This window comes from Gigantopelta aegis, chromosome 11, assembly GCF_016097555.1.
Source record: "Gigantopelta aegis isolate Gae_Host chromosome 11, Gae_host_genome, whole genome shotgun sequence".
Lineage (NCBI taxonomy): Eukaryota > Metazoa > Mollusca > Gastropoda > Neomphalida > Peltospiridae > Gigantopelta > Gigantopelta aegis.
Genome location: NC_054709.1, coordinates 31,090,977 through 31,117,443, shown reverse-complemented (window position 1 = coordinate 31,117,443; position 26,467 = coordinate 31,090,977). Strand labels below are relative to the sequence as shown.

At 36.5% G+C, this 26,467-nt stretch overlaps 1 protein-coding gene across 3 annotated transcripts in view; it reads left to right on the top strand.

Moving 5' to 3' along the window:
- Positions 1-25,140, top strand: part of LOC121385246 (LIM and SH3 domain protein 1-like) — a 114,930-nt gene extending 89,790 nt beyond the window's left edge. For 2 of the 3 annotated variants that reach the window (XM_041515843.1, XM_041515845.1), the window contains 4 exons: positions 2,173-2,205; positions 8,858-8,986; positions 14,578-14,672; positions 19,783-25,140. In XM_041515843.1, the coding sequence (XP_041371777.1) occupies positions 2,173-2,205; positions 8,858-8,986; positions 14,578-14,672; positions 19,783-19,959 (434 nt within the window). In that variant the 3' untranslated portion in view covers positions 19,960-25,140. The remainder of the gene's footprint in view (positions 1-2,172; positions 2,206-8,857; positions 8,987-14,577; positions 14,673-19,782) is intronic. The other variant, XM_041515844.1, reaches the window with a different exon arrangement.
- Positions 25,141-26,467: the final 1,327 nt, after the last annotated feature.

The following is a 26,467-nucleotide window of genomic DNA, read 5'->3' as shown; positions in this document are numbered from 1 at the left end:
ATAATTATAACCAGTCTATGATTAAAACCGTATATGATTAAAACCAGTCGATGACTGGTCAGGGAATCGGTCTATGATTAAAACCAATCTAGGACTGCTGTTTTCTTCAAGAAATCAGTCTATGATGTATAAAAAAAAACCAGTGTGTGACTGGTGTTCTCTTCAGTCTATGATTAAAACCAGTCTATGATTTTTTTTCACGGAATCAGTCTTATGATAAAACCAGTCTGTGATTGGTATTCTATTGAAGGAATCAGTTTATGATTAAAACCAGTATGACTGGTACTTTCTTAAGGAATCCGTCTATGGTTAAAAACAGTCTATGATTGGTATTCTCTTCAGGGAATTAGTCTGTGTATATGACTGATGTTCTGTTGAAAAAATTATGTTTAAAATGACAGACAAAAGACATTACAATGGGGTTGGTCAACAGGCTTAGCTGATATTATGTCCTCTTCCTACATGTTATAGCACACTTATGGCAGCCTAACTTAAAAAAACAACCACAAAAGCAAAACAAGAAGACAATCATTTTTTATTTTATTTTTTCCATTTTTTTGTTGTTGTTGTTATGAAAGATCCACTATCTGCACCCAAAGGATCCTACATATATCCCATAATAGGAGGTCCCACACTAGTGCAGCACATACCGAAAGCATTTGCAGAACACATCCCTGAGCTGGCCCTGCGTACACTGGCCTTCCTGTTTTACTACCGGCCTCGGTGGCGTCGTGGCAGGTCATCGGTCTACAGGCTGGTAGATACTGGGTTCGGATCCCAGTCGAGGCATGGAATTTTTAATCCAGATAACGACTCCAAACCCTGAGTGTGTGCTCCGCAAGGCTCAATGGGTAGTGTAAACCACTTGCACCGACCAGTGATCCATAACTGGTTCAACAAAGGCCATGGTTTGTGCTATCCTGCCTGTGGGAAGTGCAAATAAAAGATCCCTTGCTGCTAATCGGAAAGAGTAGCCCACATAGTGGCGACAGCGGGTTTCCTCTCAAAATCTGTGTAGTCCTTAACCATATGTCTGACGCCATATATCCGTAAATAAAATGTGTTGAGTGTGTCGTTAAATAAAACATTCCTTTCTTTCTTTTTCCTGTTTTACTGTGCAGCACAGAAATAAAGTGTTTACAGCACACCACATACCACACTTTTTGCTAAGTCGATGTAGTTCATTTGCATGAATTGTCTATTGCTACACCATTGCATCTGATGTCATTTCATTTCATTTCAACTTATTTTCGTGCTTATATCCAATTAAGGTTCAAGCACGCTGTCCTGGGCACACACCTCAGCTATCTGGGCTGTCTGTCCAGGACAGTGGGTTAGTTGTTATTAGTTGTTAGTGAGAGAGAAGAGGGTGTAGTGGCCTACACCTACCCAATGAGTCGTTAAAACTCGTTCTGGGTTGGAGCCGGTACCGGGCTGTGAACCCTGTAACTACCAGCCTGTAGGCCGATGGCTTAACCCATGCACCACCCAGGCCGGTATCTGGTGTCATCTGTGATGGTAATGAAAGGGGAGATAATTTATTTTTGTGATACTAGAGAATAATGTTGAGGTGCACTGTACCGGTATGTTAATTATTATTTTTTTTTTAAATCATATAAAGTGTTAGGACAACAATGAATACCGGAATTGAACTCCGGTAACCATTGTTAAAATAATGTGTAATTATGAGTGTGTTTGACTAGGAGTAAATAGGTGTGTGTGTCAGTGACTAGTATTACATACACTGTATGTGTGTGTGGTGGGTTTTTTTTTAGGGGTTTTCACAATTTGTATTTTTATGGGTGCCTTCATTTAAACAAATCCTGTGCAAATAAGACTGTTGGTGTCTTTTTTTTGTTTTAGTTTATTTTTATTGGGTTTTCCAGATTTACTTTTTGGGGGGGCACCATTGTGATCCGCTTTCTTCCTGCCAGTCACTGCGATATGGTAAGTGTGAAACACCGAACACTTCTTTTAAACAAATTTCCACACTTCTGACACCCAATTATTTTGAGAAGTGCAATTTTGTTCCCTTTTTTTTTCCCTTTTTTTTTTTTTTTTCAGAAATGAAAATCTGCTTTTCAGAATAAAATGTCTGTTGTCATTCAGCAGACATATGTATATATATATGTATTTGTTGGTATAACTTTTGCGTTCACTGTGTGTATTTAGATCTTTCCCAACCACCAGCATTTGACGAGGACAGTAAGTTCTTTCTTTTAATCTTGCAAATGCTTTTTAACGGGGTCGTACCACTGATTGGTAATGGTATGTATGTGTCGCTCTCATGCCTACATGTATCTGTACATCTAAATCAGTGCTTCGCCAAGTTGTCAGGTCTCACAAACTAGTGATGATCCAATGATCAATTATAATAGAAAATCGATCGGTTTGTCTCTACCGATGTTCTAACTACTGGAACAACCTAGGGACAGGAACAAACAAAAATAGGCTAGGTTCCAATAACGAGCTACTGTCGGCATACGAAGTTCAAAATTACATATACCTCTCCTTTATTTTTGCGCCGGACCATTCCAAAAGGTGACCAAATTCCTTCATTGAAACTGCGAAACCTTTCTTTTTGGCTTAATCCTGTGGGACTTTGAAAATTCCATAGCACCAAAACTACCTGGGGAAAATGTTCAACTATAATTGTTGTTGCGGTTTTTTATGATGGAATTGATGTAAATATCCTCTGATTATGTTTGATTTCATGACTATCCTGATTATGTTTGATTTCATGACTATCCTGATTATGTTTGATTTCATGACTATCCTGATTATGTTTGATTTCATGACTATACATAAAGACTCATTGGGTTATTTTCTCGTTCCTGCCAGTTCTCCACAACTGGTGTAACAAAGGCCGTGGTATGTATTATCCTGTCTGTGGGATGGTGCATATAAAGGATTCCTTGCTGCTAATCGAAAAGAGTAGCCCATGACGAGGCGGCAACGGGTTTCCTCTCTCAATATCTCTGTGGTCCTTAACCATATGTCTGATGCCATATAACCGTAAAATGCTAAATGTGTTGAGTGCGTTGTTAAATAAAACATTTCCTTCTTCTTGGAGTCCTGTGAGATCCATTATCTGTAATGTGTTGAGTGCGTCCAGACTTGACAACTCGGGTGTACACATACACGTAGGTACAACAGCATCATGCAGATATCTACTTTCCAGTTCTCTGAGAGTTTTAAAACATCACTAGAGCTATCACTAGAAGTGTATAGATATTACTTAAACATACGTGCATACGTTATAGGGGAACATGTCATATTTATATAACAACCTTTCTTAAATCTTATTCATTTGGAGAAAATGCCATGATCTCTAACAAACGTTGTTACTATTAGTTTGAATAATAGTTTTTTTTTTAAACCCATTTTAATTAACAACCATTTTTATTCAATTACATGAGAAATTGCCATCATAATTAACAACATTTTTTTATATATCATCACTTACATATATGTACATGGGGAAATACCATCATAATTAACAACTTTAAAAAAAAAAAATTATATCATTGCTTAAATATATGTACATGGGGAACTGCTATCATAAATAACAATCATTTTTTTATATTGTTGCTTTTATGGGGAATTGCCTTCATAACTAACAACCATTTTTACATCATTTATAAGGTGAAATCACACCATAAACAGCCATGTATATATGCTACAATGACATCAGAATTATCAACCATAATTATCCATTATACGTCTGTACGGGATATGTCATCATGGTTAACAATTTATCTCCTTTATGTGAGAGGAACAAGCCACCATAACTGGGGTCATAATGTTTATGTGACACAGGGCTTCTAGATTACGGTAGCCCCACTAGTGATATTCAACGTTGGGCTAGTAAATAACTACTATTACCATGCCTGACGGCTAGTGGAAAAAAATATCCTGGCCTCACTCGTACTCCCCAATATTAGTGTTTTTAAGCTCTATCTCCCTCTTTAGGTGACATATATATCTGATTATTATACTGTTAACTAGTAAAATTGTATTTACTTTTAAAGTAAAGTAGGGCTAGTGGATTTTTAATCGTGGCTAGTAACCTTTTTAAATTACTGATCCCATGGCTAGTGGATTTTATAAAAAATTGTAGAAGCCCTAGCTGTCACAGTGACAACTAGCTTATACTCTTTGACCACACAGTAAAATATGCGTTTTAAAGTTTTTCTCCGTTTCTGTGCTAGTCCCAGCTACAGATCCCTCTGGTGCTGGTGCTTACATTTCCACATACAACAAACATATGTACATATATACATGTAGCTAGCCTTTTGTTTGACTTCACTGACAAGATTCCAACCAGTGCACCACAATTGGTCAAAGGCCATGGTATGTGCTTTCCTGTCTGTGAGAAAGTGCATATAAAATATCCCTTGCTGCACTAGAAAAAATGTAGCACGTTTCCTCTGATGACTGTGTCAGAATTACCAAATGTTTGACATCCAATAGCTGGTGATTAATTAATCAATGTGGTCTAGTGGTGTCATTTTGTTTTTTTACTGAAAAAGTGTGTATGTATTAAAATAGTATTGGGTAATGTTTAACACAATTATTTAGTTATATTTGTAAAATGATTAAAGAAGGGGGCAGGATTTAGCTCAGTCGGTTGAGTGCTCGCCTGAGGTGCATGCATCGCAGGATCGAACCACCTCGGTGGATCCATTCAACTGGTTGGGTTTTGTCTTGTTCCATCCAGTGCACCACAACTGGTCAAAGACCGTTTTATGTGCTTTCCTGTCACAATTTTCTTTATGAAAAAAGGTTTTTACCGTTAAAATGTTTTTGAATTGTGTTTACATTATTAATGTCTACCTCAGATCTCTGTTTATAGTAACTTATTAAAACTCATTTAATACTCTGGCATGGTGAGAATATTTTCTGACACAGAAAATCCTCATACATTTAACAATCTTATGTAGATAATTCTTTCTAATGATTTTTAATCATATATGTATTTTTCACTTCTGTTTTGGTATATTTTTGTTATGCACATTTGTAATATTCACAACTAATAATTATTTAATTCACAGCTCATTTAATGTATATATTAGGCATATATATTGTACGTTTGTGTGTTGTACAATATATATATATATATATCATATACATGTATATCATATATAAATAAATAAATTGCAAAATAAAAATAAATTTAGACAATTTACATTACTTAAATTTGTGTAGATAGTTATATGTCCCAACACAAATACAGTGTAGTAGAATTTTTTATTGGTTATGACATATGGCGTGTTATTGATGTCCAGTGACAGGCTGTATAAGATGGGCAGTAGGAGGGTTCCTTGTTGAACTACCCACAGTGTATGACAAACTGTTTTCCAGCTTATTGATCTTTCATTGCTGTTCTTTAAAAAACACTTCTTTTAATGATTGCTGTTTTTGCGCTATAGCTTATAAGCAGCTATGCCAAAGTCTTTCCCTTAAATATTATTTTATATTCTCCCTCCCTCTCTCTCTCTCTCTCTCTCTCTCTCTCTCTCTCTCTCTCTCTCTCTCTCTCCCTCTCTCCCTGTCCCTCTCCGTCTCTCTCTCTCTCTCTCTCTCTCTCTCTCTCTTTCTCTCCCTCTCTCTGTCTCTCTGTCTCTCACTGTCTGTGTGTGTGTCTCTCTCTGTCTTTTTCTGTCTCTCCGACTCTCTTCTCTCTCTCTCTCTCTCTCTCTCTCTCTCTCTCTCTCTCTCTCTCTCTCTCTCTCTCTCTCTCTCTCTCTCTCGCTCTCTCCCCTTCTCCCCCTCTCCCCCCCTCCCCCCTCCCCTCTCCCTCTCCCTCCCTCTCCCCTCCCTCCCCCTCTCCCTCTCCCCCATATCTCCCTATCTTTCCCTCTGTCTCTGTCTCTCTCTCTCTCTCTCTCTCTCTCTCTCTCTCTCTCTCTTTCTCTCTCTCTCTCTCTCTCTCTCTCTCTCTCTCTCTCTCTCTCTCTCTCTCTCTCTCTCTCTCTTTCTGCACATGTATGTGTGTGTGTTTAAAAATAACAAAACAAAAAAAAAGGTTATGATTATTTGATGGCATGGATGTACATTTAATGTTAAGAAACGTATATCAGAAAAGAACACTTAACATCACCAAAAAACAGTTTGCCAAAAACCGAGAACATTTTTAGTATTGTACTGAAGAATGCTTATATTGATAAACACTTTGGCATAGTTAATATCAGTGAACATGTTTACTGCAGAAAAAAGTCAATGCTTGGCATAACACAAAGCAATCAAACTTTTCCTATAACATTAAACAACACCTTTACCAATATGTTTAAGTATACTTTTACCATACCATTAAGGAACATTAACCATTACAATAAAGAACACTTTATCATAACATTTGGCTAAATACTAAAGAACATTTTATCGTAACAGTAGAACACTTTTATCTTGACAGTAAAGAACACTTTTATCATAACACTAAAGAACACTTTTATCATAACACTAAAGAATACTTTTATCATAACACTAAAACACACTTATCATAACACTAAAGAACACTTATCATAACACTAAAGAACACTTTTTATCATAACACTAAAGAACACTTTATCATAACACTAAAGAACACTTAGCATAACACTAAAGAACACTTTTATCATAACACTAAAGAACACTTTATCATAACACTAAAGAACACTTTTATCATAACACTAAAGAATTTTTATCATAACACTAAAGAACACTTTTATCATAACACTAAAGAACACTTTATCATAACATGATGTAACACTAGAACACTTATCATAGCACTAAAGAATACTTTTATCATACTAAAGAACACTTTTATCATACTAAAGAACACTTTTATCATAACACTAAAGAACACTTTTATCATAACATGATGTAACACTAGAACACTTTTATCATAACACTAAAGAACACTTAGCATAACACTAAAGAACACTTTTAGAATAACACTGAAGAACACTTAGGATAACACTAAAGAACACTTATCATAACACTAAAGAACACTTTTATCATAACACTAAAGAACACTTTTATCATAACACTAAAGAACTCTTTTATCATAACATGATGTAACACTAAAGAACACTTTTATCATAACATGATGTAACACTAAAGAACACTTTTATCATAACACTAAAGAACTCTTTTATCATAACATGATGTAACACTAAAGAACTCTTTTATCATAACATAATGTAACACTAAAGAACACTTTTATCATAACACTAAAGAACACTTATCATAACACTAAAGAACACTTTTATCATAACACTAAAGAACACTTATCATAACACTAAAGAACACTTTTATCATAACACTAAAGAATACTTTTATCATAACACTAAAGAATACGTTTATCATAACACTAAAGAACACTTTTATCATAACATGATGTAACACTAGAACACTTTTATCATAACTCTAAAGAACACTTTTATCATAACACTAAAGAATACTTTTATCATAACACTAAAGAACACTTTTATCATAACATGATGTAACACTAGAACACTTTTATCATAACACTAAAGAACACTTTTATCATAACACTAAAGAACACTTTTATCATAACACTAAAGAACACTTTTATCATAACACTAAAGAACACTTGTCATAACACTAAAGAACACTTGTCATAACACTAAAGAACACTTTTAGCATAACACTAAAGAACACTTATCATAACACTAAAGAACACTTTTATCATAACACTAAAGAACACTTATCATAACACTAAAGAACACTTTTATCATAACACTAAAGAATACTTTTATCATAACACTAAAGAATACTTTTATCATAACACTAAAGAACACTTTTATCATAACATGATGTAACACTAGAACACTTTTATCATAACTCTAAAGAACACTTTTATCATAACACTAAAGAACACTTTTATCATAACACTAAAGAATACTTTTATCATAACACTAAAGAACACTTTTATCATAACATGATGTAACACTAGAACACTTTTATCATAACACTAAAGAACACTTTTATCATAACACTAAAGAACACTTTTATCATAACACTAAAGAACACTTGTCATAACACTAAAGAACACTTGTCATAACACTAAAGAACACTTTTATCATAACACTAAAGAACACTTTTAGCATAACACTAAAGAACACTTTTAGCATAACACTAAAGAACACTTATCATAACACTAAAGAACACTTTTACCATAACATGATGTAAAACACATACACATACCATTCAAGAGCATTCCTGACTACAAAATATTTATATTTTGGTTTTTACTCTATCATAGCTTAACAATAACACGAAGTACATTATAAATAAAATCATGAAGAACTCAAGATAAACATGTCGTATAGACCAGGCTTTTTGGTTTGTTTTTGTTCTCGCCTGCATGGTGGCTATTTTTAAGAAAATAAGAACTTGATTTTGGTATTTGAAAAGCATCATCCAGGGCTCGAACTTAAGAATCTGTCTCTCATGGCAATTTTCAAAAGAATTGCCGTGAGTGAAACGGACCACTGATGACAATTTTCAGCCTGCCTGTGGCGATGACTGAAAGGTTAATTTGCTGTATGTAGACATATTTCAAACATGCAAATACACCAGGTGTATACATTTTGCCATTGTGGAGGAGCTTTAACCGATGGTACAAAAGTGCTGTCGGTGACACTCTCTACCTACAGCAATATATATCTCAATGGCGACAATGGCCGTCGGTGCCGTCGTTAAGTTCAAGCCCTGATCATCCACTCAGCATGTTAACTATGGAAAATGTGACGTTGATTTTTGTTGTGATGTGGATTTAAATCAATCAGTCTTGTCTGTGGCCTCCTACTTGTGATACTAACAGTGTGTGTTTTCTCAATGTTTGTTTCAGTCCAAAACGGCATGGGCCGGCGCCAACCGGGCTCCATCGCGGACTATGACCCCATGAACGATAGGTTTGGCTCTATTACGGGTTCCTACCCGAACCCGCCACCTCAACAGCAGGCCTACCATGAGCCGCGTAAGTTGGTGATGTAGTAGTGTGTGTACACTGATGATGTCTTGTCTGTCGACGTACCATCACGCCACTTTTAACGAACCAAATTTGGGCTGGCTGCATAGTTTTAAGCATAAGTACGGTATTTAATTACAATATATATACATACATACACATATGCATACAAATACACATACGCATACGCATACACATACACATACACACACACATACAATGTAACATATACATATAATATACATATACATGCATGTATATATACATACATACATACATACACAATGTAACATGCATATACATATACGTATACACATATACAGACACACACAGAGACATAGACACGCATGCATGCACACGCACACACACACACAGATGTAGACATTAGCAAAAACATATATATAGTATATATAGAGAGGTTATTACTGAGTGTTTTAGTATCGTTAATATCATATATTAGGAATACATTTTTTGGAAAAACTTATATGACATCAATCGTCGTAACACATTAGTTACGATGTCAGGCATATCTTACAAATCGTCAAGCCCTGGAGGGTCAGACAGTTTTATCGAACAACGTGCAAAACCTGGCTTATTAAGTCCAGTGGGCAATTAAGAATGTATGATTTTGTAATAAACTGGTTATCAAAGTGCATGAAATATTCACCATACAAACACGCCACTCTCGCATCCATTGCATTTTACTGGAAATATAAAACCAAGTGGTTTCTTATTTTCATATTGCTATTGTGCTGTCTTAAGTAATATAAGCCTTTTAGTAGATAACATTTGAACAGCAAGATGTGTGTTAAGGTAAAGATTTCAAATTTTATAAAAGTTAAAAAATATTTGTTACTGTGGCATGCCTGTACATTAATAAGCTACTGTGGCATGCCTGTACATTAATAAGCTACTGTGGCATACCTGTACATTAATAAGCTACTGTGGCATGCCTGTACATTAATAAGCTACTGTGGCATGCCTGTACATTAATAAGCTGCTGTGGCATGCCTGTACATTAATAAGCTACATGTAGGTAGCTTTGCATATATATGGTGCATTTTTGAAAAGCATTTTTAAATGATTCGCACCCCCAAAAAACCTTATTGATTGTAGGGTCAGAGATTACATTTTTTGGGCAGTATCCCAGTTGGATACTAACATTTCAAAATCTGGTATCCCACCTGAGAATTTTGTATCCCACTTAAATGAATTCGCAATCAAATGGAATCGGCAAGAAAGATTTGCTGCATCTGTTTTTGCATAATACTGACATAAATTAATATTTAGCAGTACTCTATAAGTGTTTCTGACATTACTAATGGTAAACCTACCTGTATCAATTTTCTGCAGATGTGGAATCAATATCTCGAATAAAATTTGAAGGGAGGAAACATCCAACAAAAACAGTAGCGACTTAGCAGTTCATAGTCTATTGCTACCCCGCTATTGCTTCAGTGTAGCATTAGACTGGGTACGAGTTGGGGGAGATATTGTTATGGCATAGCATTAGAAAATACTGTTACTGAACTTCACCAGTAAATGACGACTTTCATTGTTTCAGCCAAAAATAGAAACGCAGGAGCGAAAACAAAACAACATTATATGGTATCCCGGTGGGATACTGGGTTCTTCAAGTCTGGTATCCCTGGGATACCGGGATACCGTTAATCTCGAACACTGAGGGTTCAAGCAGGATGCAAGACATTAATAGCAATTTGGTATTTTTGATCAGAGAAACTAACCAAATTCAAGAATTTTTTTATAAATATAGATACAAACGTCATGGTTTTTCAATTGGTAATGACATATATTCACAAAATTCAACTGTAAATCACATTTGGCAAACAACAGCTTAAACCTGGGAATGAATGTACATGCTGAGCAGGTGCTAAACTATGTTCATGTGTGTTTCTCTCATGGGCACTGCAGAAGCAAGTAGACTTTGGTGGGGGGCGGGGGAGCTGAAAGAGATTGAGGGCACAAAACAAAGTTTCCAGGGTGTTCGGGGGTATTCTCCCCCATAAACCTTTCAAAACTAAATGTCCTGAAATGCAGTTTCCTGCATTCTACGAGTAAAAATCATCTCTGCCTTAAGATTTACTATCAGTAATTATTTTTAATTCAGAATTATTGGGGAGAGCCCCTCCCCCAGCCCCCCTGCTCTGCCGTGCCTGTCTCGTATTTTGCATTTGTTTTGCCAGAAATATTTATGGACTATTTTATAAGCATGCCTCTAAGATCTTTGCTTTGTTTGTGTAGTTATCCTACAATATATAATTACGATTTATCGGACCTATTGTTTTCTCTCTTCCTTTCTTTGAATGTCTCAAAACTGTTTAACAACTTTTTTTCTCATTTACCATCTGCACATGTATCTGTAGTAATTAGTCCATAGATCTATCAAACTAAACATTTCTACAAACAACCGTAAAATGATGTACGTGGCTCAGGCCTTGAATTTGCTTAGACCAGGCCCGTGGCTTATAAAGCTTTTAGAGTATATAGACTCGAGACTCTAATACAAACTGAGACACTAACGTCATAACAACGCCATACAAATTGTATGTGTATGACATCATTAGAGATTAAGTCTTGACTCTAAAAGTTTTATAAGCACGGGCACAGGGTGCGGGATTTAGCTCAGTCGGTTGAGTGCTCGCTTGAGGTGCTTGCGTCACATGATCGAACCACCTCGGTGGATCCGTTCAGCTGATTGGTTTTTTTTTTTTACTCCAACCAGTCCGCCACAACTGGTCAAAGGCTGTGGTATGTGCTTTCCTGTCTGTGTGAAAGTGCATATAAAAGATCCCTTGCTGCATTAGGAAAAATGTAGCGATTTTGACATCCAATAGCCGATGATTAATTCATCAGTGTGCTCCAGTGGTATCGTTAAACGATTTTGCTTAGACAAATGGAGATTTATTTTAAGGCATTACAGCTAAAGACTGGGCAAAAAGGCAATTAAATGTCAGCAAATGTCTTAATATAGATATGGAAATGTGCACTATATATGTGTGGAATTGCATTAATGGAAAGCGAGATTTTCTGTAGGGCATTACATCTAGAAGGTGGGGCAGCAAGACAGTTTAAACTTCCAACAAATGTCTTCCAGCCAGTGCACCACGACTGGCACATCAAAGGCTGTGGTATGTGCTATCCTGTATGGGATAGTGCACTTAAAAGATCCCTTGCTGCTAATCGAAAAGAATAGTTCATGAAGTGGCGACCGCGAGTTTCCTCTCTCAATATCTGTGTGGTCCTTAACCATAAGTCCGACGCCATATAACCGTAAATACATTGTGTTGAGTGCGTCGTTAAATAAAACCACTTCCTTCCTTCATATAAGACAACAGCATCCAGTCAAAATAAAGAAATATGAATGCTTTCATATTTTGCTTTCATATTTTGGTAACAAGAGTTGCGTATGAGTATGATGGTAAATACTGTGAGATTCTTTTTTTTTTTTTTTTTTTTTTTAGGGCATTGAGGCAGTTGATTAGGGCACTGTGGCAAATTCACGATTAAGTTGGAGCCCTGATGGTTGTGGCAATAAGTTCCTTGTTAAATGTGAATATGTCCGCCCTCTAGCATGCAAGAAATGGTGCATGATTTAAATACATGAACTTACTAGGAACGTGGGCGGGACATATAGCTCAGTGATAACGCGCTCGCTTGGTGTGCGGTCGGTTTGGGATCGATCCCCGTCTGTGAGCCCATTGCGCTATTTCTCAATCCAGCCAGTGCACCACGACTGGTATATCAAAGGCTGTGGTATGTGCTGTCCTGTCTGTGGGATGGTGCATATAAAAGATCCCTTGCTACTAATGGGAAAATATAGGAGATTTTCTCTCTAAGACTACAAGTATGTGTCAAAATTGCCGAATGTTTGACATCCAATAGCTGATGATTAATAAATCAGTGTTGTCTAGTGGTGTTGTTAAACAAAAGTAGCATGCAAGGAATGGAGCATACATAAACTTACTAGGAGCACAAGCAGAGGCAGGGAATGCACCTTCAGAAAGGGTCGCCTATAGTTATGTGTATCTGTCAACATGAATCATATAGACAAGAATAAAAAAAGAGTGAGTGAGAGTGTGAGTGTGAGTGTGAGTGTGAGTGTGAGTGTGAGTGTGAGTGTGAGTGAGTGAGTCCATTTTTATCCTCAAGTGGGGAGCCAGTTCCTGAGCAAATTACAGACTATACAGTATCACATTCTACTTCCTCTAAAAAGAAATGTATTTCATCTGATAAATATTGGAATTTCAAGCATATCAAAGATCAAGTTTTGTGCATTTGCAGGCATAGATCTCAACCCGTTCCCACGTCCAAATTTTTATGCTTTTAAAAAAAAGTAAATTCCCATGTACCTGTATAAGTAGTTTTGACCCCCCCCCCCCCCACCCCTACTCCCTCCACACACACCTCTGTAAAACATGCATCCATGCCTGATTTGTATCAATACGAATAGGAAAAAGAACATTGCATGCAAGTACATGTATGTTAGCTAGATGTTAGATGTCCAATTAATTGTAGCAGTACAGTTCCCATCTAGTAATTTAATATAATTGTTGTTATTAGTCCCTGCCAGTCTGTGTCTGTGTCCGTCCGTCCGTCTGTCCATTTGTCCATATGTCCGTCTGTTTGTCTGTCCATCTGTCCGTCCACATATTGTAGTTTACTGGATGTTTTTTTCACAGTGCCTTGATACACTGAGCTGACATTTTGTGTATATACCGGTATATGTATATGTATATGTATGTATATGTACATATACATATACATATACATATACATATACATATACATATACATATACATATACATATACATATACATATACATATATATACACAAAATGTCAGCTCAGTATATATATATATATATATATATATATATATATATATATATATATATATATATATATATATATATATATATATATATATACATATACATATATATATACACAAAATGTCAGCTCAGTATATATATATATATATATACATATATATAGTATATATATATATATATATATATATATATATATATATATATATAGCTTTATCATGTACTGTTACAGATAAGTTTGATGGTCATGTTTGTGAGATCGTCGTAGGTCTCTTCTGAACGTAACACAAACACGTTTTTTGGGGGACATTGCTTGCAAGCGAAGGTCTTGCTTGTAACATTGGTAACCCTATTTTATTTCTGCGTGTTAAATTTAAGATTTGGTCATAACAGATAGTGGGTATTTCTGACGCTATTACTGCTAAGATCATTTAAATCCGGGAATGTTTTGTTTTGAAAATCTTGTTTAGCAATATTTCTAGTCGGTCGACAATTAATTACCAACTACTGTTTAATGTTTTAGAATTGTGTAACGATCTCTGAAACTTGCGTAGCCAATCGCGACGCGATACTGAACAAAATGTTTCCTGCATTAGCAAGTGTCAGTTGACAATTGATTAGCAACAACTGTTTAATGCGAATCGCAACACGATACTGAACAAAATGTTCCCTGTAAATGCATTAAAAATGTAACCGAGTACAGTATGACTGACACGTGTACATCATCGTTGTTGTTGTTGTTGTTTCAGCTCCTCAACAGCCGCCACCCCAGAAGTACGTGCCGCCTCCTCAACAACAGCCTCCGCTGCCACAGCGACCGATGGACCCATATGCAAATAAAGGGGTAAGACAGCATGTGATTTGTTGCATCGACTTGTCGGATGCGATTTGTTGTAGCCACTCGAATCGTGTGTGTGTGAAGACGCTACGTCATAAGTGGCGTTCTCATTATGTGATTTGTTGCATCGACTTGTTGGATGCGATTTGTTGTAGTCACTCGAATCGTGTGTGTGTGAAGACGCTACGTCATAAGTGGCGTTTTCATTATGCGATTTGTTGCATCGACTTGTTGGATGCGATTTATTGTAGCCACTCGAATTGATATTTGAAGACGCTATGTCATAAGTGGCGTTCTCATTATGTGATTTGTTGCATCGACTTGTTGGATGCGATTTGTTGTAGCCACTCGAATCGTGTTTGTGTGAAGACGCTATGTCATAAGTGGCGTTCTCATTATGTGATTTGTTGCATCGACTTGTTGGATGCGATTTGTTGTAGCCACTCAAAACTTGAATCGTGTGTGTGTGTGAAGACGCTATGTCATAAGTGGTGTTCTCATTATGCGATTTGTTGCATCGACTTGTAGCATACAGTTAAGAGGTAACCATCATGCCCACAAATGTTTTATTTTTGACCTCGGGCTAATGCCTTTGGTCCATAATGACATTTGCGGGATCAAATAGACAATAACACCTGCAAATCTAAAAACTCCATATGGTTATGTCCATTGTAAACTGAATCATTTTTCTACGGAACTAACTGTATATTTGGTATTTCTTGTTCCAATTGCAAATGATGTCATTTTCTAATGACGTCATTAGCTTTCCGGGTGTTATTGTCTATTTGATCCCGGAAAAAGAATGTAATTAACCAATCACAATACAGATCACACTCGCAGTCTGTTTACAATTTGTTATAGCGACTCGAATTGTGTGTGTGGGAAGACATTACGTCGTAAGATTCCATTAAGCAAACAAAGCTCAACATTTAAAAAAATATTTTGCGGGAAATGTAAATCCATACAAATTTCCACGGAAATAAAGAAAACATGAATGTAGACAATTTACTGATGGTATTACGTAACAAAACAATTATTGACCACATCTGGACAATAATAGGTTTTATGGACCCATGAAATCCGGACAAAACTGAAGAATTAAACTTAATGTGATTTGATTAACTGAGAGCTTACGATTTGTCATGAGAAATAGAACATGTTGTGATTGATACGATTCTGACACAACTTGTCATATAAGACTAAAGTCGTTCCGATTCAGGTGTTCTCACAGTATGATTCAATCGTATGCAGTAAGTCGGTACAGCTAATCGCATAATGCAGGGCTTCTAGATTTTGGTAGCCCCACTCCCATGGCTAGTGATATTCAATGTTGGGCTAGTAAATAACTACTATTGCCATGCCAGACAGGGCTTCTAGATTATGGTAGCCCCACTCCCATGGCTAGTGATATTCAGTGTTGGGCTAGTAAATAACTAATATTTGCCATGCCAGACAGGGCTTCTAGATTATGGTAGCCACACTCCCATGGCTAGTGATATTCAGTGTTGGGCTAGTAAATAACTACTATTGCCATGCCAGACAGGGCTTCTAGATTTTGGTAGCCCCACTCCCATGGCTAGTGATATTCAATGTTGGGCTAGTAAATAACTACTATTGCCATGCCAGACAGGGCTTCTAGATTATGGTAGCCCCACTCCCATGGCTAGTGATATTCAGTGTTGGGCTAGTAAATAACTAATATTTGCCATGCCAGACAGGGCTTCTAGATTATGGTAGCCACACTCCCATGGCTAGTGATATTCAGTGTTGGGCTAGTAAATAACTACTATTGCCATGCCAGACAGGGCTTCTAGATTATGGTAGCCCCACTCCCATGGCTAGTGATATTCAGTGTTGGGCTAGTAAATAACTAATATTTGCCATGCCAGACAGGGCTTCTAGATTATGGTAGCCACACTCCCATGGCTAGTGATATTCAGTGTTGGGCTAGTAAATAACTACTATTGCCATGCCAGACAGGGCTTCTAGATTTTGGTAGCCCCACTCCCATGGCTAGTGATATTCAATGTTGGGCTAGTAAATAACTACTATTGCCATGCCAGACAGGGCTTCTAGATTATGGTAGCCCCACTCCCATGGCTAGTGATATTCAGTGTTGGGCTAGTAAATAACTAATATTTGCCATGCCAGACAGGGCTTCTAGATTATGGTAGCCACACTCCCATGGCTAGTGATATTCAGTGTTGGGCTAGTAAATAACTACTATTGCCATGCCAGACAGGGCTTCTAGATTATGGTAGCCCCACTCCCATGGCTAGTGATATTCAGTGTTGGGCTAGTAAATAACTACTATTGCCATGCCAGACAGGGCTTCTAGATTTTGGTAGCCCCACTCCCATGGCTAGTGATATTCAATGTTGGGCTAGTAAATAACTACTATTGCCATGCCAGACAGGGCTTCTAGATTATGGTAGCCCCACTCCCATGGCTAGTGATATTCAGTGTTGGGCTAGTAAATAACTAATATTTGCCATGCCAGACAGGGCTTCTAAATTATGGTAGCCCCACTCCCATGGCTAGTGATATTCAGTGTTGGGCTAGTAAATAACTACTATTGCCATGCCAGACAGGGCTTCTAGATTATGGTAGCCCCACTCTCATGGTTAGTGATATTCAGTGTTGGGCTAGTAAATAACTAATATTTGCCATGCCAGACAGGGCTTCTAAATTATGGTAGCCCCACTCCCATGGCTAGTGATATTCAGTGTTGGGCTAGTAAATAACTACTATTGCCATGCCAGACAGGGCTTCTAGATTATGGTAGCCCCACTCTCATGGTTAGTGATATTCAGTGTTGGGCTAGTAAATAACTACTATTGCCATGCCAGACAGGGCTTCTAGATTATGGTAGCCCCACTCCCATGGCTAGTGATATTCAGTGTTGGGCTAGTAAATAACTACTATTGCCATGCCAGACAGGGCTTCTAGATTATGGTAGCCCCACTCTCATGGTTAGTGATATTCAGTGTTGGGCTAGTAAATAACTACTATTGCCATGCCAGACAGGGCTTCTAGATTATGGTAGCCCCACTCTCATGGCTAGTGATATTCAGTGTTGGGCTAGTAAATAACTATTATTTGCCATGCCAGACAGGGCTTCTAAATTATGGTAGCCCCACTCCCATGGCTAGTGATATTCAGTGTTGGGCTAGTAAATAACTACTATTGCCATGCCAGACAGGGCTTCTAGATTATGGTAGCCCCACTCTCATGGTTAGTGATATTCAGTGTTGGGCTAGTAAATAACTACTATTGCCATGCCAGACAGGGCTTCTAGATTATGGTAGCCCCACTCCCATGGCTAGTGATATTCAGTGTTGGGCTAGTAAATAACTACTATTGCCATGCCAGACAGGGCTTCTAGATTATGGTAGCCCCACTCTCATGGTTAGTGATATTCAGTGTTGGGCTAGTAAATAACTACTATTGCCATGCCAGACAGGGCTTCTAGATTATGGTAGCCCCACTCTCATGGCTAGTGATATTCAGTGTTGGGCTAGTAAATAACTATTATTGCCATGCCAGACAGGGCTTCTAGATTATGGTAGCCCCACTCTCATGACTAGTGATATTCAGTGTTGGGCTGGTAAATAACTACTATTGCCATGCCAGACAGGGCTTCTAAATTATGGTAGCCCCACTCCCATGGCTAGTGATATTCAGTGTTGGGCTGGTAAATAACTACTATTGCCATGCCAGACAGGGCTTCTAAATTATGGTAGCCCCACTCCCATGGCTAGTGATATTCAGTGTTGGGCTAGTAAATAACTACTATTGCCATGCCAGACAGGGCTTCTAGATTATGGTAGCCCCACTCTCATGGTTAGTGATATTCAGTGTTGGGCTAGTAAATAACTACTATTGCCATGCCAGACAGGGCTTCTAGATTATGGTAGCCCCACTCCCATGGCTAGTGATATTCAGTGTTGGGCTAGTAAATAACTACTATTGCCATGCCAGACAGGGCTTCTAGATTATGGTAGCCCCACTCTCATGGCTAGTGATATTCAGTGTTGGGCTAGTAAATAACTACTATTGCCATGCCAGACAGGGCTTCTAGATTATGGTAGCCCCACTCTCATGACTAGTGATATTCAGTGTTGGGCTAGTAAATAACTACTATTGCCATGCTAGACAGGGCTTCTAGATTATGGTAGCCCCACTCCCATGGCTAGTGAATGAATGAATGAATGTTTAACGACACCCCAGCACGAAAAATACATCGGCTATTGGGTGTCAAACTATGGTAATGCAAATAAATAAAGTGATGATCAACATCAAAATTTAAGGTTTAAACAAAAACAGTGTAAAGAACTGTGCAAAAATACAAATACAAATATCACAGAATTTTACGGATACTGAATTTTACTCTAAACTTCAATTTGTGCTGTATTGGCCATTCTCATAGAGAATGTTACACCCCTGCACCACGGTGAGGTTACAGCACGCGCAGGGGCCCATGGCTAGTGATATTCAATGTTGGGCTAGTAAATAACTACTATTGCCATGCCAGACAGGGCTTCTAGATTATGGTAGCCCCACTCCCATGGCTAGTGATATTCAATGTTGGGCTAGTAAATAACTACTATTGCCATGCCTAGACAGGGCTTCTAGATTATGGTAGCCCCACTCCCATGGCTAGTGATATTCAATGTTGGGCTAGTAAATAACTACTATTGCCATGCCAGACAGGGCTTCTAGATTATGGTAGCCCCACTCCCATGGCTAGTGATATTCAGTGTTGGGCTAGTAAATAACTACTATTGCCATACCAGACAGGGCTTCTAGATTATGGTAGCCCCACTCTCATGGCTAGTGATATTCAAAATAAAATTCACCAGTTGTGAAATTGCAATAATTTCTCTAATTTTATTTCAATTTTGCGAATGAATTTCAAGATGTTTGACATCCAATAATTGTTGATTAATACATAAAAAATTTTAAAAATTCCAGAACCGATGTGTTGTTGTTTTTTAAAATTAGTAGCTGATAATGTGCTGCTTTTTTTGTTTTTAATAACTAATAAGATGATTTGTATTTTTGTTTTTCTTTGGAACCGATAATTAATTTGTATTTTTCTTTTCCTTCACCACAGATGGTGTGCAAGGCAATGTACGACTATGTTGCCGGGGACGACGACGAGGTGGGCTTCCTGGACGGTGACATCATCGTGCAATGTGAGCCTGTCGACCAGGGCTGGATGACGGGCATCGTGGAGCGCACCGGTCAGCATGGAATGTTGCCGTCTAACTACGTGGAGCGCATCAACTAGCCAGCGTCCCGATAGTATTGTTATCACCTAAACCTTACCGTACTCTTTCTCTGTGCTAGCCCCAGGTCAAAACAAGCCTTCTGATTGGAAGTTCCAACGCCATATAACTGTAAATAAAATGTGTTGAGTGCATCGTTAAATAAAACATTTCCTTCCTTCTGATTGGAAGTCTATGTCTGTGGGCTTTGTGGCAAAACATCACAAATAGCCGATGATTAATAAATCAGTGTGCTCTAGTGTGGCGTTAAACAAAACAAACTTAACTTTCATCTGCAAGACCTCCCATCCCCACTTTTATAAAGTAGACTCTTCCACTGTATCTATGGAAAAGTCCATTATATTTTGTAGGGGTGAATGGGTTGACACTGATGTTTTTAAATTCAGGCAATGGAGGGTTTTTTTAATATTTATTTTTTATTTTTAAATTGAAATTATTTATTTAAATTAATGCAAACTAGTATAGATTTTGTTGTGGCTATTTCTGCATCTGTTAACTTTAATGCTTTTTATTTCAAGATTGCCTGTTACATTCAATCATAAATTTTTAATTTTCCAGAATTATTCCACAAAATTACAGGTGTGTATCCAAGGAAACGCTGGGAGTGCACACCCTTTCCCTGAATTTCTAAGGGCCCGGAAAATCCATTGTTAAACAGACCTGATGAAAATAATGAATTCATTTTCAGGGGACGGGTTGGTGGGTGGGGTGGGGGGTGGGGTGGGTTGATAGTGAGGAGTTACATCTTGGTCAAATGTCTGATCCTGGGAAAGATTGCCGTTTTGAATTCTCCACACCCTCCTTAGAAAACTTCCAGAACCATTGTTTAGCAAGGGCGATTCGTTCACAGATGGTACTTCTACCTGTAAAAATAATGGACTCTTCTCTTCTGATAGTTGTTATTCTATGTAGCTGGACATCGAATCAGAAGGCTTTTTAAAAAATATTTTATGTTTTGTTTGAATTGTAAACTGTATTTCTATCTTGTTCTTCTTTTCTTTTGAATCTTGAAAGTTTATTGTAATTGCACAGATTATGTATGGCTTTGTATATGTGGCAGATTTTAAACATACCTTCAACCTGACATTTAGTGTGTTGTAGATCTTGTTGATGTGTTTAGGAAATAATGAATGAAATCTTGATTTTAAAAATACAAACGGATGGCTGTATGCATGTTTTTTCTTAGTGGTCTTTGACTTGTTACGTTTGATGACAACACACAAACAACACAACAACACGGTGTGTTACAAGTCATGGAAATTGCTGAAAGCCGTGAACTTTTGTAAAATGTCAAACGCCGGGGCCTGCAGAGCCATGGAATTTTGATTTGGTCATGAAAAATTATGTTTGTGGGGTTTTTTTGCCCCCTTTTTTGTAAAAACAGCACAAGATGTGTCTGATTGATAATTTATTTGAAAATGCTGTACGTTTTATTTAGATTGTGTTGATGATCACAGAGAAATCTTGAAATTACTTTTTAAAAAAGGCGAAAGGTAATGGAAGCCATGAAAGATTCATGGAATTTGTTGATGTTGAATGTGAACCTAAAACATCACTGGATATTGTACAGTAGTGATATTCTGCTTGGAACAGAACGTAGACGGGCATGGGTGGGTGCTTCCCTAAAACTGAAAGCAGGGTAGTTAAGAATGTTCATTGTTGTACCCCCACCCCCACCCCACCCTTTCGCTCTCCCCAACTGAAAGGGAACACAAATATAGATTTCAATACATATTTAATTTTCTGCTGGAATAATTTCTCTGCTAAACACATTAATGTACATGTAACTAATCACAGTAACACTGCTTTTATACAGCCAGGCTTTTTCTTTTCTTTTCTTTCTTTCCAGTCGTATGACTGAAACTTCCTTAACGTGCTTGTTTAGTTTGACATATTGTTGTTATTTAATAACTGGCTTCCATTGATCAGAAAATCGGTGTCCAAATTGAAGTAGCATTGAGCTAAATTTAATTATTTTTAAACTAGCCACATCATCTACAAATGACACATACTTTTCGAAATAGCTTCTTGGTTTTTTTTTTGACAAATTGGTAATGACATATCTTTGCCAAATTTGACTTAAATTGTATTTGGCGATTTGGCGAATGACAGCGTAAACCCTATGGCTATTGGTTGGTTAACAGAGTGGAATACAGTTGATAAAGGTAGTCAACATTTACGTTTTGTGATTGTGCTTGGCTCCACCCATTTTATACTTACACGTAATAATATTTCTCAAAGTGGTATTTTGTCCTACAGTAGTATGTAATATTGCCTTGTGTGAGAATCAGCCCCATCTTGTAGAGAAGGTTTTGTTTTGTACTGATCTCTCAATCTTGCATAGCGAATTGCAACACAATACTGAACACAGTGTTCCCTGTCTTGTAATGTAACATCATCTTGTGCAAGTCATTGTGTGCTACAACTATCAGCTATTGTCAACTGATGTCCTAAACTGTACCTTAACTACATCAGTCTGCATATATGTCCTACAGTGTAACATAACATCACATGTTGTCAACTGATATCCTAAACTGTACCGTAACAACGTCAGTCTGCATATATGTCCTATAGTATAAGTTAATATCAATATGTCCTACAATATAAGTTAATATCGGCCAATGCAAGTCTTGTCTACAGTGTAACATAACATCATTTAGTCTCAGCTGATGTCCTATAGTGTAACATATCACTTCACATCACCAATACTAGCCTATTCTATAGCAAAATATAACATCACCAGTTTCAGCATGTCCTACAATATAATATATCACTTCACATTACCAATACTAGCTTATCCTATAACATAATGTAACATCACCAGTTTCTGCCTGTCCTACAATATAATATAACATCAATTCCAGCCTGTCCTACAATGGAATATAACATGATCAGTGCCAGCCTATCCTACAATGGAATATAACATGACCAATGCCAGCCTATCCTACAATGGAATATAACATCTCTTAACATGACCTGTTCCAGCCTGTCCTACAATGGAATATAACATCTCTTAACATGACCTGTTCCAGCCTGTCCTACAATGGAATATAACATCTCTTAACATGACCAATTCCAGCCTGTCCTATGTAACATCTCTTAATATGACCTGTTCCAGCCTGTCCTACTATGTAATATAACATGACCAATGCCAGCCTGTCCTACAATGTAACATCTCTTAACATAACCAATTATAGCTTGTCCTACAATGTAACATCACCAATACCAGCCTGTCCTACAATGTAACATCTCTTAACATAACCAATTATAGCTTGTCCTACAATGTAACATCCCTTAACATCACCAATGCCAGCCTGTCCTACAATGTAACATCTCTTAACATCACCAATGCTAGCTTGTCCTACAATGTAGTATTCTTCATGCCTAATGTAACATCACCCAGTGTTAGCCTACATGGTATGTCTTCATATGTAACACTTACACTAGGTCTTACCACACATGCATAACATAACCTAATACTAGCATATATATATATATCCTACCATGTAAGATTACTTTACACCATTCTGTCCTACCATGTAACATCACTGATGTTTGATGTCCTACAATGTTCTGCTGTGTAGTGCCACTGGCCCCAGATCATGACACGCCCATGTATGTTTTCCCGCGTAATTGCAATGTATATGTATTCTCTGATGTTGAACAAATAATGAAACCCAAGCATATGATTAGTTAGATTATTTTAGTTTTGGTTCACTTCTCTTCATTTCTGAAACAGGATTTTGTTTTAGTACTTGTGTTATGGTTCTCTGTTAATACAAAAAAAAGTTAGAAAAAGTTGAAATAAATGTCCATTGCATTTTGCTCTAGTTTAAAACAAAAAAATGAAATGAAATGAAATTTAAAGTTTTGTCATGTTGCAGTTTTATACAAGTCTTCTGTTATGTTTAAAACACTTTTCTAATGTTGCAGTTATTTAACAAGAAAGAAGTGTTATTAATCAGCCATAAAAATGATTTTTGTTACTTAATGTTTGTTTTGCCAAACGAAATCTTAACGCCTTTTGCGTTAGATGTGTATCATGTTTATAGGCTTCGTTTTTGTAAATGGATAATCAATCCATGGCTTAACTGAGTGGCGTTCTCGTTTTGCGATTAGTATGGAATCATGCTGTGAGAACACCTAAATATATCGGAACACAGTGTGGCAGGCTTGATTCCCTCCTGACACAGATATGTCTTGTGAACTTAGAGCTTATAGCCAGGAATTATGTGCTTGAACCTTAAGTGGTTGTGTAAGCATGTGTACACAAATTGCATACGACAAGTCGGTGCGACTGAGCGCATAATGAGAACGCCGCTTAATGGAATCTACCAGATTCTGTAAACCTGCCTGATTATCCATGTATTATGTAATCCACAAGGGGCACTAATTTAGCTATGAGTTGGTATTAAAATGAATGGATATTGGAATGGACTAGACATATTATTCAGGCTAGATAAATAATCCAGTAGGCAAGTAACTCTAGCCCCAGCAGCCGCTTGTGATTTCTACACATGGGAGACAACTCCTGCCTTTTTAGCCACCCATAGGTTCGTATTCGTGTGTTGTGCTTATAAACGGAAGTATTTAGTCGTTGGAAAAAGTAGTCGGCAATAGCAAAGTGGATATTTCTTGGCCTTAGAAACTTTGATTAGCAATTGTTCTGTCAGTTTTAGGAATGTTTGTTTGACCATTGTTTTTTATTAATTTTTTTATATATATATATATATATATACATATACATATGTAAATTGTTAATGTTGTGCATATTATTTAAACAAAAAATTAAAGTTGAATTTTCTATGTTTAAACGTTGTTTTTTTAAAAATACGAAACACCTCATTTTACACCATACAGGTATACTTAAAGTAAAATATTTATTGTATTTAATGTCTTTAAGGATTGTTAAATCTTTTTTCTTTTCTTTTTTCTTTTCTTTTTGGTTAAATTATAATTAATATGCTCAAACAAGATTTTTTAATAATTATTTCATAATTACAAGATAAGTTGTTAATTTATAGTAAGTAACTCACTGTTTTTGCATTAACAGGTTTTAGCACCAGTGGTTTTGAGATGTAGTTATCACCCATGCCCTTTCATTACATCAACCTGTGTATGATCTTTTCTATATGCTTGTTTTTAAATGTGAAAATAATATTAATAAATACTAGTTTGATTAATTAATATTGTTTGTTGGTTTGTTATTGCTTACAGAAGGTTAAGGAGTAAAGGGGTTTTTTTTCTCTCACAGAATTCTTAAAATTTGTTAGTATGAAATATGCAAATTACATTTGAAGTTTGTTTTTAATTTATATAGCTATAAACTATACACGGATTCTAGAATATTTATAACTTCTACTAGCCACGGGATCAGTGATTTTAAAAAAAGTTACTAGCCACGACTAAAAATTCACTAGCCCTACTTTATGTAAATACAATTTTACTAATAGGAATAATAGGATATGTCACCTAAAGATGGACATAGAGCTTTAAAACCCTTAGATGGGGGGGGGGGGGGGGGGGGGGCAGGGGCAGGATATTCATATTTACAAAATGGACTTAAATGCATTTGACAAATTGTTTTTTTTTAATCATTTTAGGAAATAAAATGAAATTTAACCTAGTACAAATATTAGAACGATAAGAAACACATTTAATATACAGCCATTAATATTTTATGCAGAAAAATATATTTCATATGTAATTACAATCGTTAGAAAGTCGATAACATGTTAAAAATTGCAGCAAACTCAGGAATGTTCCTTTAAATGTTAAAAAAGTGGGAAAAACCCATTTTGAAATCTGACAACTGTTTTGTATGGTGACATGTTCAATAGTAATCCAGTTACAAAAAAAAAAAAAAAAAAAAAAATAGTAAACATTTTTTTTTTTTTTATAAGTTTTTTTACTTTGATATTTTGTTTTTGTATAATAACACAGTAATTATACAAATCATTAAATGTCATTCCTAATTTAAAAATAATTTAAAAAATAATTTGGAAATGATGAAGAAAAGTGGATAAGTTAGACCTTTCCTGTAGCTTTAAATGGCATTTCGAATCAACAGTAATTTTTGTTGGTATGTTGTTTGTTTTTTTGTTTTGTTTTCTGTAAAAGCAGATTTGTCATTCAACAAATTTATAAAGCTTTAAATCACTTTTATTTTGTCATCTGCTTCTAAAAATCATAATAGCAATATGATAACAATGATGAATATTATTTTGGTATAATGATTTTTTTTTTTTTAGCACCATATTTTACTGGTTTGTGTACATACACGTAATGGCATAATAATGCATTGGTGTAGTTTCTTGTTTTAATCAGTCCATGTACAGAACAGTATTAATGTAGTAAATAAACAAACACATATATAAATAATTACATGTACTAAGATACTAGCCCAAGTACTCTGCCGTTAAAGAGCATGACAGACATTTGGATGGCTAAAAACACTCGCTCAGCCACAGATTTAGAGGATACTCCCCGAGTGTCTTGTGATGTCATAAT